The following is a 16964-nucleotide window of genomic DNA, read 5'->3' as shown; positions in this document are numbered from 1 at the left end:
GGCTGTGGTCAGCCAGGCTCGGGGAGCCTGGCTCTGTGCAGAGAAACGAGAGGGGGGCGGTGGATAGAGCCAGGTGGAGGGCTAGGGCCAGCTCCCAGAGGCCTGGAGTTAGTTTATGCTCCAGGTTTTTGAGCAGGAGAGTAATACAGCTACCCTTCCATGTCTGCAGCCTCTGAATCCAGGGTTCAACCAACCATGGATAGAAAATAGTTGGGAAAAAGTGTTACATTGTTGCTGACTTGTCCTATATAGTTAGGCCCACATGGTTGTATCTGTACTGAAGGTGCACAGACCTTTTTTGGGTCATTATTCTCTAAACAATACAGTATATCAACTATTTACATTGTATTTGATATTATAAGTAATCCAGAGATGACTTAAAGTACATGGAGGATGTGCATAGATTATATGCAAATGCCACGCCATTTTTTATAAGGGACTTGGGCACCCACAGGATTCCTGGAACCAGTGCCCCCAGGAATAGCAAGGGACGACTGCTCCCCAGAAGAAGTGTTTGAGACCTAGGCTGGAGGGGAAAGGGAGACAATGAGGAGGGCTGTGGAGAGATTGGTATTACGGTCCCGGCACCCTAGGGCAGCCTGACAAAACATGTAGACATTGTTGAACTAAAGGGCATTTCCAAAGGAATTTAGCATTTTGGAGTCTGGGCCATGTGCTTCCTTCCCAAGAATTGCCATCTAAGTCGGTGTGTGGGTGGAGTGGGGGGTGGCAGGCAAAGGGGAGGGCAGGAGAACTCCGTGTCTGCAGCAGTGGCCTTCACACCGCCAGACAGGCACTCTCAGGGCTGCAGTGGCCCCGAGGGAGAGCCCTCAGCACTCTGAGCTAGACACTGGCCTGAGGACTCGGGTCCTGGAGGCCCAGGAGACTGCCCTGCCAGTTCTTTAAGGCGGGGCAAGTGGACAGATTGTAGATCTGGAGCCTGAAGCAGCGGTTCTGTGTCTTTTTCAGTTCTTTGAACGGATGATTCCTCTCTCTGGGTGGCAAAAAAAAGCAAACAAGCAAGATTTGGTTAAGAACTCAAGAACTGCCGATTCAGAAACTCTAATCTGTTCAAAAAGTTAAGTCCTTTTTCTCAGAGAGGCCAAAAACCTATTTCCATCAAAGACTGTGTATGTCTGTGTGTCTGGGAGCTGGTGAGGGAGACAGAGTGAGTGTGAGAAGGAGAGGGTTGGTGCGCCTTTGTTCTCGTCTGTGAGGCTGCTGCTCTGTGGGCTTGAGTGTGCACATTGCACACACATTTGTGCCTGCTCCTCCGGCCCCTGTGTGTACTGAACTTTCAAACCATAACAGAAACACTGAAGCTTGGCAAAGAATAATTATCTAATTTTGGAACGTGTTATTATAATACCTACGTGATGTGTAACGAACTTAACAATGTTCGCGTTATATTCACCCACTCTGAGTTACAGACCCACAATGCCAAGCCCTACCTACTCCGGAGGCTCCTCCAAGACCCGAGAGCACAGCAGGCCCCAAAGAAAGCTCTTTAAGGAATATTCCCCCACCAGGGCTTCCTCATGGATCGAAGGGTTGGGTGCGAAGTGGGGCAAAGCTTATCTCGGGATCCCTTCTCCCCAGGAGAAGAACCTCTGGAACTGGTAAGAAAACAGCCCTCTCGGGGTCAACAGAGGCAGACAGGCTTTCCCTGACTCAGCAGTGGGCCGGGGGGCCTCCTGATCAGCGAGGCTCTCCTCTTCCCCAGGGGGCTGGATTGAACTGAAGCTGAGTGTGAAGGGAATGTTTGCTGTTTGCTGCTGCTCCCTGTTGACTTTAGCCAGTAGCTCTGTTTACAAACCCAGGTTGGTTTTCCCAGCGCAGTTAATTAGACCAAAGACATCTGGTGTGAGGGCTGGGGAGGGCATCTGCTCAGTGCCTTCCCCCAACACCCAGCAGCCATGGGCCAGGGCAGGGCAGAGCAGCTAACCAGAACCAGACCCAACTTCAGCAAACCCAAGGTTCTCGGGAGAATTGTGGCTTCTCTGATTCTGCCTCTCCCATGCTTGCTAAGTTAGACTGGACCCCAGCCTTCCGAGTCTTCGGGACCCCAGGAATCAGGGCTGGGATCAAGGATTCAGTCCTCTCTGCTCTTCCACGTCCGAAAGAACTGGGCAGAGATTCCTGCCCTCTCATCACAGCGGCTCTGCATTCTTTGGAACGACAGATTCTTTGCGGCCCCTGCAGGAAAATCTCCCCACCCTGACACCCCACTAAAAGGGAGGCTCTGGGCCCTACCCCCGCTCCCCACACTCTTTAGGCGATCTCGGACACTACGAGGAAGAAGGAGATTCGTCAGTCCGGGGCCAGAGGGAGAGAGGAAGGTGCCCAGGAACAGGAGAGGATCTAGGTGGACAGTTCCAGGGCGGTGGGGAAGGGGAATGCTGCGAGGGGGAGGGGCAGAGGCTTATCTCTCCCAGGAGGGGGAGTTCACTCCAAACAGCTAATGCACTGGCGTGTGAAAGCCCCTCAATTAGCACTAATGATGCAATCAGGGAGGGAGGAGGAGGGACCAGAGGTTCTGGTGAAGTCAGCACCAACTTGCACACAAAGTACCCACTCCCTTCCTCCGACACAGGGGCCTGCCTCTTCAGACGCACCAACGCCACACTCCGCAGTCTGGACCACGCATGTCCGTGGGTAAAAACGCACTCTTCGAAGAAACTACTAGCATGCATATAGTTCGTGATTCGCGGCTGACCGCGTCTTACTGCGCGGATCTGGAGGCGGAGAGGGAGTTTGGGAGAAGGAAAACCAGAAATCAGAAAGACTTGGTAGAGGAGGTTGAACAGGGCATCTCCGAAAATCTCATGGTCATTCTTCTGATCCCAGAGTTCCCGTCCCACGCGCGCTCGCAGGTGCAAGTTTCTTGCCGCCTCGTCCCCACTCCCACCCCGCCCGCGAATCCGGGACTGGGCGAGGAGCCGCCACCCCCAGCCCCACCAGCTGGAGGCGGGACCCACGCGCATTCCCTGCGCCCCCTCGGGCCCCGGCCCGGGGTCCCAGGGAGGGCGCTCTGGCATCACACGGATCTCCAGCACCCCGGACCCAGTCGTTCGTCCCCGCCGAAGTCCGTTACCTGCGCCCTGGCCCCTCTTCTACTACCCCCCCCCCCGCCCACCCGGCTCCGTTACCCGCCTCCCGGTCCGTTATCCGGCAGCCACGGCCCCGTTATCCTCCCTCCCTCTGGGCCCGGAGCCCCGCGCCTGGAGGGGCCGCCGCCGGCCCCTCCCCCTCTCCCCCGCCGGAGTTAAGGGGGCCTCGGCTGGGCAGGGCCGAAGCCGCCTCCGCGCCGCTTCCCAGGCCGGGACGGCCGCGGGAGGAGGTCCCGCTGTCAGTCAGCGGGGAAGGCCGGGCCGGGAGGCCGGAGGAGGCGGTGCCGAGGACGCTCTCGGGCCGGGAGCTGGGAGGCGGAGGCGGAGGGGGCGGAGGCGGGGGCGGCTCCGGGCCTTATAAGCGGCGGGGGCAGGGCGGGAGGAAGGCAAGTGTCAGGCCGATGTGCCGCCCGCGAGGGGCCGGGGCCGGGGTCGGGGCCGCCGGGGCCATGCGCACGAGCTGGGCAGGGGGCCGGTGGGGCGCAGAGCGGAGCCGCCTCGGAGCCTGAGCCTCCCGGGGCCGGGGCCCGGGGAGCCGCGCGGGGCCGGCCGGCCGGGGGGGAGGGGAGCGATGCGGCGCCGGCGGGTGGCGGTGGCCGCGGGTTTCTGCGCCTCCTTCCTGCTGGGCTCCGTCCTCAACGTGCTCTTCGCACCGGGCTCCGAGCCTCCGCGGCCAGGCCAGTCCCCAGGGCCCTCCCCAGCCCCGGGCCCGGGCCGTCGCGGGGGCCGCGGGGAGCTGGCCCGGCAGATCCGAGCGCGCTACGAGGAGGTGCAGCGCTATTCCCGCGGGGGCCCCGCGCCCGGGGCCGGCCGGCCGGAGCGGCGGCGCTTGATGGACCTGGCTCCGGGCGGGCCGGGCCTGCAGCGTCCCCGGCCCCCGCGAGCCCGGCCCCTGCCCGACGGCGCCCCGGGCTGGCCCCCGGCTCCCGGACCGGGGTCTCCCGACCCGGTCCCACGCCTGGGCTGCGCTGCGCTCCGCAACGTGTCCGGCACACAGTACGTGGGCTCCGGCTATACCAAGGCCGTGTACCGGGTCCGCCTGCCCGGCGGCGCCGCGGTGGCGCTCAAGGCGGTGGACTTCAGCGGCCACGACCTGGGTAGCTGCGTGCGCGAGTTCGGGGCACGGAGGGGCTGCTATCGGCTGGCGGCCCACAAGCTACTCAAGGAGATGGTGCTGCTGGAGCGGCTGCGGCACCCCAACGTGCTGCAGGTACGAGGGTGAGGGTGCGGGGGTAAGGGTGCTGGCTGGACGTGCTCAGGTCCGGTCCCTCCGGCTGGAAAAGAACCCTTGGTTTTATAGGAAAAAAAAAAAAAGAACGGAACCCCAATGATTGTGCCCAGATTAAGCTAGAAGCAGAACCTGGACCGTGGCTACTTCCCACTATACTACCCCACCTCTCAGTTTTGGGTGGGCGTCCTCTGTAACAGGGACTCCTGGGCTTCTCTGGTTCCACACCGTATCTCTGGAGGACAGAGGGTCCCAACTTGGGGTGGGGTCATGAGGACGTAGAACCCTGCTTCAGGAAATAACCCTAAGCCCAGGCACAGGACAGCAGTCATCCCTGAGTCAAGACCCCAGCTGCAGCGATAGGGTCCTCTTTCTTGGTGGAATCTGAACTCCATTTCTCTCAGCTTCCAAATAGTGACTTATCTGGCTTTGAAGGTGGGGTGGGACAGCAGTGGGGTTGGGAAGGGCTAGAAAGAGACCCTGTGTCCAGCTTGATTCCCAAAGAACATTCCCACCCTTTACTCCATCCAGAAATCCCTGGACGGCCGGGAGGGGATTGGGTAGTAGTTGGGAAAGTGCACACCCCTTCCCAGAAATGATCCTGGGGTTCTCTGGGCCTTACAGTGGGCCCTTGAACCCCTGGGGAAGCCTTGGGGTCTTAGCTCAGTGTTCAGGGGACAGGCCCAGGGCCTGCAGTCTGAGGGTCCCATTATTTGAGCAAATATGGCCAAGACTGAGAACGCCAGATGCCCAAGTTTCTATTAAATGGGATTCTGTCTCTCCTGTTCACTGGGGGTAGAGGGGAAAGATGAGACTCCAGGCTAGACTAAGAGAGGGGGCCTGTCATAGTCCCAGCACTGCCCTGACACAACCCACAGCCACATCCTCCTCCCTGCTAGCTCTCTGTCCTTGAGTTGGCCCTAGAATTAGACAAACTGTTCCCTTAGCACATGTCTGTGTAGACAGAGAAGGGAATCCCTGACTGCTCTTGGCCTAGTAAACTGTCATGCGTGCAGACTCTGCAGTGGAGGAAACTTGCCCACACCTTCCACCTCCTAGACCACTCAAATGAACCTTTCTGCACCCAGCAAAACTGATTAGAAACTCTAGAAACTCCAGTCCCTTCCCCTTTCCTCAGGAGTGAGATGGACCCCAGGCCTAGGCGGGCATTGAAGAATATGCAGAATAGGACAGGTAGGCCAGAGAGTTGTGTATAGTCCTACTGGTTCTCAGTCTCCCCAGCCCTGGTCAGACACTTGGGACTGAGTTCTGGGTTCTGAACTAGTGGCGTCGCTGGCGGGTGGGCAGAGCCAGCAGTTGTGGGTGGTTATGGCTGGTTGCATGGCTGACACTGCATCTGGAGCTTAAGGGAGCGAGCGGCTGGTTACGTGGCCACTCTAACTGGGAGGATCTTGTTCTCTTTGCTTCCAGGGGCTCTTGGAAAGCCCCTGCTTTTTGGAAACCCTGGGGTGTCAGCCAGATTCTGAGTCAGTGGACAAGGTTTTGAGTGACTTAGCAGGACATTAGTGTTAATTGACTCAAGACCCTCCCCTCCCTTGGACAGGTTTGAAGTTTGATGTGCTTTCTTGTCTCTTAAGGAACTTCTCCCTCCCTCCCTCACCCGACCCAAATGTCCTGATAAGCATCCAGCTAAGCACCTCCATACGTACCACAGAATGGGCCTCCACTGTAATACCAGGCCCCAGCCCAAATCTCAAGGTGCCAAAGAAAAAAATTACAGCTAAATAGTTTTCACCCATTCCCTCACTAAACCAAGACTGGCTGTGTCTGGGGCTGGCTGTGCTACTCTCAGGGTCAGAGGCTGGGGTTAGTTGCCCTAGGGCACGTGTTATATGCTGGGTAAGGTCCCAGGTCCTTTCTGTCGGGGGATGGATGAAAAGCTACCATCACAGGGAAGCAGTGGTCTCTTAGTGTGAGTTCAGTTCAGGGACTGCTTGGGGAGTGGGTCTCCCCCTTTTATTCCCCAGCCCCCAGCCCAGTGTCCCTCTGGCTTCTTCAGCAATGCCACCTCTGCTGCCAGGGAAGCGTGCCATGGGGTCTTCTTGCTCAGGAGGCTTCAGTGAGGGTGTGCAGGGAACTAGAAATAATGTCGTTTTAATACCTTTTAATCATTTAGAAATTTCAAAACCATTTGACTGTTTGTCGAACTGGGGAGGAGACAGAGGACGCTTTTCTTAGAGTTCCCACTCCCATGGGCCGCCAGAGTCCCTCTCCCCGTCTCTGGTGGCCCCAAAGTGGGTGCTTTGGGTTCTAATAAAAAATGCCCAGGGTGGCATGTCCCACAGGGCACCTTCCAGCGCCTTGCTGTGGCCTCCAGAGACTGCCTGAGCAAGATTCCTCTATCCCTCTTCTGTGACCCCGATACACACACACACACACACACACACACACAGTCTCCCTCACGTGATAGATGCTGCTGTAGCCTAGGGTCAAAGGGCACAAGGGTCTTCCCTCCCCCCCCCCCGTTGTCCTGGGAGGCCCCAGGCCTGCCTGGACCCAGATTCTGGCCCTGCTAGAGTATATTTCTTCTCCCAAATGAACAAAAGATGCGACTGAAATGCTCAGCCTCACGCTTCCTGGGGGGGGGGGGGGGATAATGGTGTCTTTTTATTTTTTCCTGAGGGGTGTTGATTAATACCTCGTTAACAGCGCATTTAATGACCTCCGGGTGTTTAATAACCTTCAGAAGTTTCCCACAAAGGCTCAGACTCTGGGCAAGAAAATGAGAACCAGGCCCCAGGGCCGCTCTCCTTACCTTCCCCCTCCCCACCAGGGTCTGGGGCCTTCCTGGGCTGATTGGGGAGGGAGGTGGGGGGTGGAGAGAGAGGGAAGAAGAGGGTTCCTGGGACTGCCCCCACGTCCCCCAAGTTGAAGCCCTCATGGTCTGATGGCAGGCGGTGTTGGTGCCTTCCCTCGTGCCAGCAGGGCTAGGACAGCCGGCTGCAGGGACAGGGAGCTGCAAGGGCACTCCTGGGGTGGAAGGAGGTATGTGAGGGCCCAGAGCAGAGCCGGGAAGGGTGTGAATGATGGCATGAAGGGTGACAGTGTGCAGGGACATCTAGCTCATGGGCTTGGCTGACCCTGCCACCCTCACCCCCACTGTGCAACTCTCCTTTCTCCCTGCTCTGGCGTGGACAGCTCAGCCTTTGTGTTCCTACCCCACAGGACACTGGCGCTTTCGGGCACAGTCTGTCCCCAGCTGATGTGCAGTGTGGTGGGCAAGGCCAGGGGAAGCCGGGTTCTCTGTGGATGCTGGTTTAGGTGTTAGTGACAAAGTCAGGCTGGGCTTTCCAGAAGCCCCTGAGCAGCTGAGCTATACCACGCTCCTCTGCAGAGCTTATGGGGTGGGCCGGCCTTTGTGACCATGCCCCCAAGAACTGACCTTTCCCCGGGGGCTGTGCCTCACTACCACCCCCACCGATGCATGTGGCCCCATATGGCCCCCGCCCACCAACGTGTGTGGAGAACACCTAGGGACATGCCCTTTAGCATCTTTGTTCTTAATGCTTGTTACCAATCCTGAGGGAGCTTGTTTTTCCTCCCACAAGACCTCGCAGAAAACAAAGTGAAACTGCCAACAAAGTGGAAATGATGAGAAATGGGCAAGGATTGGAGCAGGGAAGGAGATGCAATAACCATTTACTGGCTTGTTGATTAGCCAATGGTATTCTTGGAAAGAACCCGGCTGTAGAATCAGTGGAATAAATTTGAATCCTGGTTCCTGAATTCATTAGCTGTGTGACCTTGTGCAAGTAACTTAACCTCTCTGAGTTGCTTTGCTCAGCTGTAAATTGGAGATGATAATAGTGCCTATTATAATAGTACCGACTATGTTCATTTGAGGTCATTATAAGAATTGAGTTATGCCTGTAAAACATTTAGCTCATAGTTAACACAGGGTGGCCAGACTGGCCCATTTGCCTGCGTGGCAAGAGGTAAGCAGCTGATGCTGTCAGTGGGAACTCGGGCTACAGGGATAGAAGGCAGGCTTCCCAGGCAACGCTTCTCCTCTCTTCTGACCCCAGCTGACACAAAAGCCTAGGGAAGGGCCCAGGAGGAGGAATGGTGGCAGAGGGGGCATAGGATAGCCTATCCCTTCTCTGTCCCCACCCCACCCCCCAGCCTGGGACCTAATGACCCACCCTGGGCCTCCCCCAGCTCTATGGCTACTGCTACCAGGACAGCGAGGACATCCCGGACACCCTGACCACCATCACAGAGCTGGGCGCCCCTGTGGAGATGATCCAGCTGCTACAGACGTCCTGGGAGGATCGATTCCGAGTGAGCAGGAAGGAGGGCCGGGCGCTGGAATGGTTCTCCCTTAGAAGGCCAGCCCTCCAGAGTAGCTTCGACTCCTCCTCAGCAGAGGGAGAGGGAGGGAGGGATGGAGCAAAGCTGACTCGGCCATCAGCCAAAGGGTTAAAAAAAAGGAAGCAAGAGATAGAGGACCCAGGAGTTTTTTGTGCTTCTGCTACTCTCACACACACCCATACACTCCCCCTCCCCCACATACACTTTCAGCTTGGTTGCAGAAGGGTCAGTGTCCTAGGACTAGAAAACACGTTAAAGCCATCTGGACTCTCCTCCTCTTTCCTGGCACTGGACTACAGCTACACTCAGGATGCAGCTTCAGGGAGGGGACCCATTATCCTCAGACATCCCTGCTGCCCACCGCCCACTCACTCCATGTTACCTTGAGGGTCAGGCCAGCCAAGGGTTAATAAAAAACCTCTGGCTTGCTCTCTAAGGCCCCTGGCCTCAGTCCTGGGTGAGCACTGGGGCCTTTAAAAGAAAGGCCAGGTCCCAGTGAGCTAAGTCTGGAGTTCCAAAGGAGGGAGCCCTGAAGTCCCCTGGTCCCCTCCCAGGACAGAGGCAGTGAGCAGCCCTGTGTCTGCCCTCAGATCTGCCTGAGCCTGGGCCGCCTTCTCCACCACCTGGCCCACTCCCCGCTGGGCTCGGTCACTCTGCTGGACTTCCGCCCCCGGCAGTTTGTGTTGGTGGATGGGGAGCTGAAGGTGACGGACCTGGATGATGCACGCGTGGAGGAGACACCGTGCACGAGCAGCGCCGACTGCGTCCTCGAGTTTCCGGCCAGGAACTTCACTTTGCCCTGCTCAGCGCAGGGCTGGTGCGAGGGCATGAATGAGAGGCGCAACCTCTATAATGCCTACAGGTGACCTCCACCCCCTACTCAGGAAAGCCAGTGGGGGGAGAGGGCCTGGGATGGCATGGCTGGGAGAGCACCCCCACGCGAGGTCCAGGAGGCTGGACAGAGTGGGAGGCTCAGCCTCGGCCAGTGGAGGAGCAGGGAGGGGAAAGGCTTCTACCAGTCAAGAAGGGAACATTCAGGCTCCTGATGGTGAGGCTAAAAATAGCTCCAGGGAGAATCTGGGCTGGGGGCAGCAGCTGGAGGCTTCTTAAAATAGTCTCAGACTTAGAGCTTAAGGCTAGTGACACTGACACAGCCCCTCCTCCCCTAGTCTGGGCCCCAGCCACGGGGCTGCTCTGGCACAGGTCAGCTGGGGGGTAGTGAGGGGCTGAGGGGTGGGGAAACGGACCTCTGATGTGTTTGGTAGGTTTGCTGTGGCCTCAGCATGCACCCAGACCCCAAGGCTGCGTCTGAATAGATTCCGTGTACACACTGGGGATCTGCCTCGTTGGTAGGCCTGAGGGATCCGGCTCCCTGGAGAGATCAGGGTTCTCTCCCACATTGGCTGAGAGGAAGGATGTATCCCCAAAGGCTGGCCCGCTGAGCCCCTGATTTCTCTCCACCCCAGGTTTTTCTTCACATACCTCCTTCCCCACAGTGCCCCCCCCTCACTGCGGCCTCTGCTGGACAGCATTGTCAACGCCACAGGTGAGCTCTCCAGGGCCCATCTGCTTCCCATCACCCCGACCCTCCCCCAGCCGGTGTGGGGACAAGAATGACCTAGGACAGCACACGGTCCAGAAGCCATCGTTTCCCAAAGTGGCATGCTGTGGCAGAGTTCCTCCCCAGTCCACCAGTCATCTGGGCCCGGCTCCAGAGGGACAGAGGGAGAGGCAGCTAGCTGCCTACTGAGGGGAGGAGTAGGAGCCCATGTCCCCCCTCACAGCCACACTGCACCCTGCAGGCGAGCTCACGTGGGGGGTGGACGAGACCCTGGCCCAGCTGGAGAAGGTGCTGCATCTGTACCGGAGCGGCCAGTATCTGCAGAACTCCACCGCAGGCAGCAGGGCCGGTGAGTAGCCCCCGCAGGGATCCAGGGGCCAGGGAGATGGGAAATAGGTGGGGGGGGAAGGGTTGACCAGTCTCGCTGATTGGACTAAGTGGTTCATGCCCCCTCTGAGACTCACTTGGCATGATACACAGACTGCTGACTGTGCAGCCTTCACTCGGAGTCTCATCTCTGGCTGAACTAGAACTAGAACTTGGCCCTTAAACTGGGGGGTTGGCATTGACACCCCTTCTCTGAGTGACTCCAGACTGTACTATGTGCAGTCTGTGTGCCTTTGAGCAAGTTACACCTTGAGCTTCACTTTCCCCATCTGTGAATTGGGTTTAATATTACCTAGCTCACAAAAGTCTTACGGGTTTAAATACCAGGTGAAGTGTGTGAAAGCAATTAACCCAGTTCCTATTCCACAGCTGGAACACAATGTATGTTTGCTTCTCTTTCCTTCCTCTCCACTTCTGGGGCTAGGAGGGCAGCTGGAGGTAGAGGGGGCCTCCACACTGAAACCAGCAAGGAAGCCCTGGAGCAGGGGGAGGATCCTGGTCACTGTTTAGAGCTGCGGTCCCTAGCTGAGGCCATGGGATTTAGTATGGTTGGCTGGTGGGGCAAGGGGTGGGCAGCCTCCATATTCAAGGAGCTCCGGCCAGTCTTAAGGGTAGGGGAGCCCTCGTTAGCCCTGTAAATAAAGTTTAACGAGGTGAACAATGGCTGGCTCTGTCCCTGAGGACGCCGTTTATGGGGCTGTAAATCACAGCCAGCCCTGGACTTTGGTCTAGTCCCTGGTAGAGGAAGGAGGCAGGAGGGTGGGGTGGCCAGAGGCCCAGGGCTCCGGCACTGTCAGTGCAGAGCAGGGTCCCCAGGCAGTGGGAAAGACTCCGGCAGTCGCTCGGGTGAGAGGTGACCGGGCAGTCTGCAGCTGAGCCAAGCCTGCCTCCTGACAGGGCCAATTTCAGAGGCTCGTTCTGTGTAATACAGAGATCTCAGATTCTTCCTCTAGCCCTTTCCCCAAACACTCAAGTTGTGGATTCCCAAAGAGTATTTTTTATGTATCACTCATTTGCATGCCTCTTAACTTCAAAAATCCCCCACTGCCTCTTATCTGAAGGGCCTGCCTAACCTCTCCCCCAAGGCCAGGAAGAAGGCCGCCCTAGACCTTCTGAATCGGAATCTGCATTTTAACAGTATTCCCTGGAGAATCACATGTGAAGTCTGAGAAACCCGAGCTAAATGCCCAAAGTGTCCTGACCTCAGCAGCCACCCGGACAGCCAGTGACTCTGGGTGTGCGTTTATCCCTCACACGTGCCCGTCACCATGTGCTGCCTGAGCCAGTTGCGTGTTCTTAGATTGGGGAGATAAGTGTCTCCCCAAAACTAAATCTGAGCGCTGCCTTTACTGAAGAGCCAGCCAGCCCAGTTTTGGAGCGCTGGCTGCCTTCATCTCCATGCTAGGGCGACTGGGTTGCATTTCAGCTTTCTCTTAGGAAATGAATCTTCCTGCCCTTTTTAGAAAGCAGCCAAGCCCTCACCCCTGGGCACACAAAGTTCTCATTTGAGCTCCGTCCCCAACCCACAGAGTACCAGCGCCTGCCAGACAGCACCATCCCCCAGGAGGACTACCGCTGCTGGCCCTCGTACCACCACGGAGGCTGCCTCCTCTCCGTGTTCAACCTGGCCGAGGCCGTGGACGTCTGTGAGAGCCATGCGCAGTGCCGGGCCTTTGTGGTCACCAACCAGACCACCTGGACAGGTGAGGCGGTAGGACAGGACATCGTGAGGGGAGGTGACTGGACTTTCCCAGAAGAGATGGATAGGTAGTGGCCCCCCACCCCCGCCAGAAGCCAGAGATGTTGCGAAGACAAGAAGGCGGAGATGATAAGAGACAAGTATATGTGTCCTCAAGGCAGGCATCGTAGGTCCTGCCCCCAGGGAGAGAAACATCCAGACCTATTTACCCTTCACCTCTGCCCCCAGGTCGGCAGCTGGTCTTTTTCAAGACAGGATGGAGCCATGTGGTCCCTGACCTCAACAAAACCACGTATGTGAGGGCCTCTGGCTGACCTGTCTGCGGGCTCAGCTGACCAGCTGACTATCCCCGCCGCTGGGCTTGCCTGTGGAGGGAGTGACTTGCACTAGCAGCACTGCATGTCACCTAGGAGCCACTGCAGACAAGGCTGACATCCCAGACAGACCAAGGTGACCAGGACAATGTGCAATAATGCCAAATGTTGAAATGTGAGTTTGCCAGTCTAAGTGTGGGACTGCTGGCTCCAGGGCGAGGGATCCCTGGGGTGGGGAGCTGACCGCCTCTCCAACCCTCTGGGCTGCCAGCAAGGCACGGGCTGGTCTTCCCTTTGGGGCTCTGCCCCTCACTGGGACAGTTCCGTGGGCAGCTCCAACACTGTGTTCGTAGTGTGAGAATGTAGCCAAAGCCCCAACTGCTGCTGCTGCTGCTGCTGTTGCTGCAGGTGTCATGGCCTAGCGGGGGCTGTGTGAGGACAATCGGTCATGGAGTGTCCTCTCAGCTGAGCTCCGGACAGGAGACTGGACGGGATGCTCCGGGAAGTCAATGATTCTGTACCCAGGGAGGCCACCTCTGGCCACCTGACCAGGGTCTCTCATAGGCCAGCCCCGGGACAAGGGCTGCGGAGCATGCATGGTATGAGCCAAGACATGGGGTCAAGGAGCAGGTTGCGTTTTGAGCCAGGACCTGGGGTGGGGGTGGGGCCGGGGCCTTTCTGCCTCATTTGCTTTCAGTGAAAGCCAAAAAACAGCCAAAACCAGCCTCTCCCTCCTCCTGGAGTTTGTATATCCGGAAGCTTTTGTAATTCTTGTTCATGAAAATGTTTATTTTTGTAAAAAAAAAAAAAAAGTCAATCAATTAATAAAATGACATTTCACAGCAAGGCCTCTTCCCAAGCCATAGTTTCTTGGGCTGACTTACTGGTCCTGGGTTATGTCTTCGGTGTATGTTTGTGGGGAGGGGTAGCGTGTCATGAGGGGTGACCTTTGAGGCAGTGAAATCTCCACGGCAAACACGGAAGTTGGCAAAATGTCTTTTCAGGCCCTGCTGTTACGGCGCCCACCTCCCTTCTTGGCCACCCACACCCATGTCCCGACAAAAGACACAGGGGACTCCTTCCCCTGAGGAGGTTTGCGTTTCAGCACACACCGGCTTCTTACAGATAGAGCCTTTACCCAAAGCCACGATGTCCTCATGTCAGGCATCTCAGGGGACCCCAGGCAACCTGCCGTCAGGTCAGCTTTGCTCCGCACAGGCTTGGAGCCTGGCCATCTCCACCACTGCCCTCCACAAGGTAATGGGCACTACTCCTTTTCCGAGCCTTTCTCTGAGCGAGAGATGTGTGGACAGTAAAGAGAAAGGAAGGCCTCGGAAAAGACCAGCCCCCTCCTCGAGGTTTTAGGAGGGAGGGTCTAGCAGGGGAAGGCCCAAGTGTAGGGAAGCCCAGATCAAAAGGACGTAAGGGTTGAATTGAAGATCACGCTGAGGCCTCTGGAGAGCCCCAGTGTGGATGCAAGACTTCTAACCTGAAACCTCACCTCTTCTCTCCTGGACCCTCTTCTGCTTCTAGATCATTCTCCAAGTGCACAAACCTTTGAGAGTTTTACAAAGAATAACCAAACTTTAACTCAGCCCCATTTCTCCTCAACAGATGTGGTTGGTGTAATTTCTCAAATGCAAAATGTCCTAAGTGATGGAGGAGCCGGTGTTAGCTCTGGAGTCCTCATCATGGACGCCACTTGGACCCTCAGGGCTGCCCCCACCCCCACTACACCTGACCCACACACCCCACATCTTGCCTCTGGCCACCTGGGCATGGTGACTGGTGGGGAAAGGGTCAGAGCCCCTGCAGTCGCCACCTTCCAAGGAGGGCCTCAGCTTTCATCAGCCTCCAGACCTCTCTCCTCAGCTGACTTCACACACACCACATGCAGCCTGCCCCACGCTCTCTGTTCTCCAACTGCCCAGCAGCCGGTGGGGCTCCGAGAGCGGGAAGGGGACTCCTCGCACACTGGCCCCAGGAGGTGCCACAGGGTGCAGAAGGGAAGGCCTGTGGGGGCCATGCAGTCCAGAGGGAAAGAAAAAAACTGCTTACATTCAACAGAGAGCATCACAGGGCCCAGGGACTGTGTGATGGTGAGGAGAGAGACAGCTGAAGATAAACCCAGCACTACCTTCTGAGATTCTGGAAGTTTCCAAACAAGGGGTTCACTGGTCCATGGAGAGTGGCAGTCTCTGTCCTATGAGGAATGGTTGTTCCAGTTTTACAGACCTGAAAACTGAAGCCCAGCTCACAGGAGAGCATTAAAACGCAGCCCTAACTTCCAAGCCTGTCTCCGAGGGGAGGTGGGAGCAAGAGCGATCTAAGAGTGAGGGAGTGTGTACTCACTGTGAGTGTATGACAAACTAAATGGAGGTTCAAAGCCCAGAAAACCTTTTTAGAAAGACTCACCCACAGGTGGCTGAAGGGACAGTACATGGCTTCTCCCTTCATGAGTGAGTCATGCCTCGGAACCTGTATCTGGGGGCACGGTTGGCCAGGGGCGTGCAGAGAGAAGGGCGTTTGCAGCTGGGAACAGAGAGGTGATGGAGGGCCCTGAAAGGAAGGGGATATAGTGAGTGAAAGCCTGCCGCAGAAATCACTCCCCCGCCCCCGCCGCCCCCGCCAGATAGCCATTTACAGGTAGCCACCTGTCTCCCCGGAAATCTTTGAATTCCTGGGGACATTCTGTCCCCTTCCTGCTCAAGCCAGAACCATTCCCCCACCTGCACCAACCTCCCCAAAGTCCAGGTCCTTTCCACGCCACTGCACAGCCAGCCATACCCAGGTGTAGTGTATGGAAGTAATCTATTCACCCAACTGAAGCCTCGGGTACAATGCCAGGGGAAGGGCGCCAGAGACGGGTTCTTTCCAGGGCTGCCACTGGTCCCCGACAAGGCTCTGGAGGAATTCTGGCAGGACTGGTTTTTGCTCACTGTGTGATCTGGGCTGTAACAAACCCCTGAGCCTCCATGTCCTCATCTGCAAATTTTAGATCAATAATATCTGCTTCACAGGAGTTAGAGTGATTGTGTAAAATCACGGCAGAAAGGTTTTAGCCAGTGTCCACAAACAGTGAGTGCTTAGGAAATACTGGCCGGTCCTGTCGTTATTACTGCTGTGAGTGAGCTGGCAGAGTACCCGGGTTGGCTGGGGGCGACCCATGCACAGCCAGGCTGATCCCGTGCTCCACCTCTAGCAGGCCTAGCAGCCAACACTGCCACTGCCCGGAGCTGGTGGAGCCCAGCTTCCCCCACACCGGGTCAGTGCCCTGGGAGTTGAGTGTGCCGAAGACAGAAGGAGGAAGAGGATTAACAGGAAAGCAGAAAATGGGATTAGGAGGCTTCAGGATAATGTGCAATCTATGACAATCTATGACAATCCCCCCAATCTATGACAACGGCTTCTTGCTTTCACTTTATAGCTTTTGGAGTCCGGAGCAGAGCACGTGAGGCTGGGTCTTCCCGCTGCTCCCAGGGTCAGAGACAGGAAGAGGCACGTTAGACTCAGAGCAGGAGACTACTCAGTCTCCTAGGAGGAGAGGCTGCCACACCTTCCCCTTTAATCCTCACTGCAGCAGTACGAGAGGTGTGACAGCCCAGAGGGGTGAGGAGCCGGGACTGAGGCCTGGGCGATTGTCCCTAAAAGCCTGTGCTCCTTTCCCATTACCCATCATCTCCCACAGCAACAGTGTACCCCGGGGCCCGAGAGATCAATGACCCACTCAAACCTGCTGCTTCCCTTGGGAAGGATTCCCAGACTCACAGCCTGCCTTTCACAGGAAGCCCAAAAGACAAAGGAGACCAGGTCTGCCTCTCCAGCATCATCCCATAAGAGTGAGGATGTCGCCCTGGCTGGCGTAGCTCAGTGGATTGAGTGAGGGCTGGGAACCAAAGTGTCCCAGGTTCGATTCCCAGCCAGGGTACATTCCTGGGTTGCAGGCCATAACCCCCAGCAACCACACATTGATGTTTCTCTCGCTCTCTCTCTCTATCTCCCTCCCTTCCCTCTCTAAAAAATAAATAAATAAAATATTTAAAAAAAAAAAAAAAAGAGTGAGGATGTCCCCAAACAGCCCAACTTCTGCCAGCACTACCCCTAGAGTGGAGACAATGCTTCATCAGCCCCAACTACATGAAAGAAGAAGACAGACCACAATATTTATTAAATTATCCCTGAAGTGCCAGCAGATCTTTGATGACCATGGAGGGGGAAGTATAGTCTCCCACCTCATGAAACCCTTTGAGACCCTTTTTTAGGAGTGTGATTCCTTCTCCTGCTCCACCTCACCCAGTCCCTCACCTCCTCTCACCTGTTCTCTGCTGGCCTC

General features: G+C 56.7%; 1 protein-coding gene across 1 annotated transcript; it reads left to right on the top strand.

The window, feature by feature from the left end:
* Positions 1 to 3501: 3501 nt before the first annotated feature.
* Positions 3502 to 13477, top strand: PKDCC (protein kinase domain containing, cytoplasmic). Its single transcript, XM_045828070.1, has 7 exons — positions 3502 to 4320; positions 8518 to 8640; positions 9261 to 9532; positions 10137 to 10216; positions 10473 to 10580; positions 12148 to 12321; positions 12546 to 13477. Exons 1-7 carry the CDS (start codon positions 3682 to 3684, stop codon positions 12629 to 12631), a joined length of 1482 nt encoding a protein of 493 aa, XP_045684026.1. The 5' UTR covers positions 3502 to 3681; the 3' UTR covers positions 12632 to 13477.
* The last annotated feature ends 3487 nt before the right edge of the window (positions 13478 to 16964 follow it).

The sequence above is a fragment of the Phyllostomus hastatus genome, unplaced genomic scaffold (assembly GCF_019186645.2).
Source record: "Phyllostomus hastatus isolate PE091 unplaced genomic scaffold, TTU_PhHast_1.1 phas_scaffold_78, whole genome shotgun sequence".
NCBI lineage: Eukaryota > Metazoa > Chordata > Mammalia > Chiroptera > Phyllostomidae > Phyllostomus > Phyllostomus hastatus.
This window is presented reverse-complemented; position numbering and strand designations above follow the sequence as displayed.

Bases quoted from the DNA above. Each gene is read 5' to 3' on its own strand.
- PKDCC (XM_045828070.1), top strand. From the start codon at position 3,682: ATGCGGCGCCGGCGGGTGGCGGTGGCCGCGGGTTTCTGCGCCTCCTTC. The intron at 4,321-8,517 runs GTACGAGGGTGA...GGCCTCCCCCAG, and splicing joins GGCACCCCAACGTGCTGCAG to CTCTATGGCTACTGCTACCA. The intron at 12,322-12,545 runs GTGAGGCGGTAG...CTCTGCCCCCAG, and splicing joins CAACCAGACCACCTGGACAG to GTCGGCAGCTGGTCTTTTTC.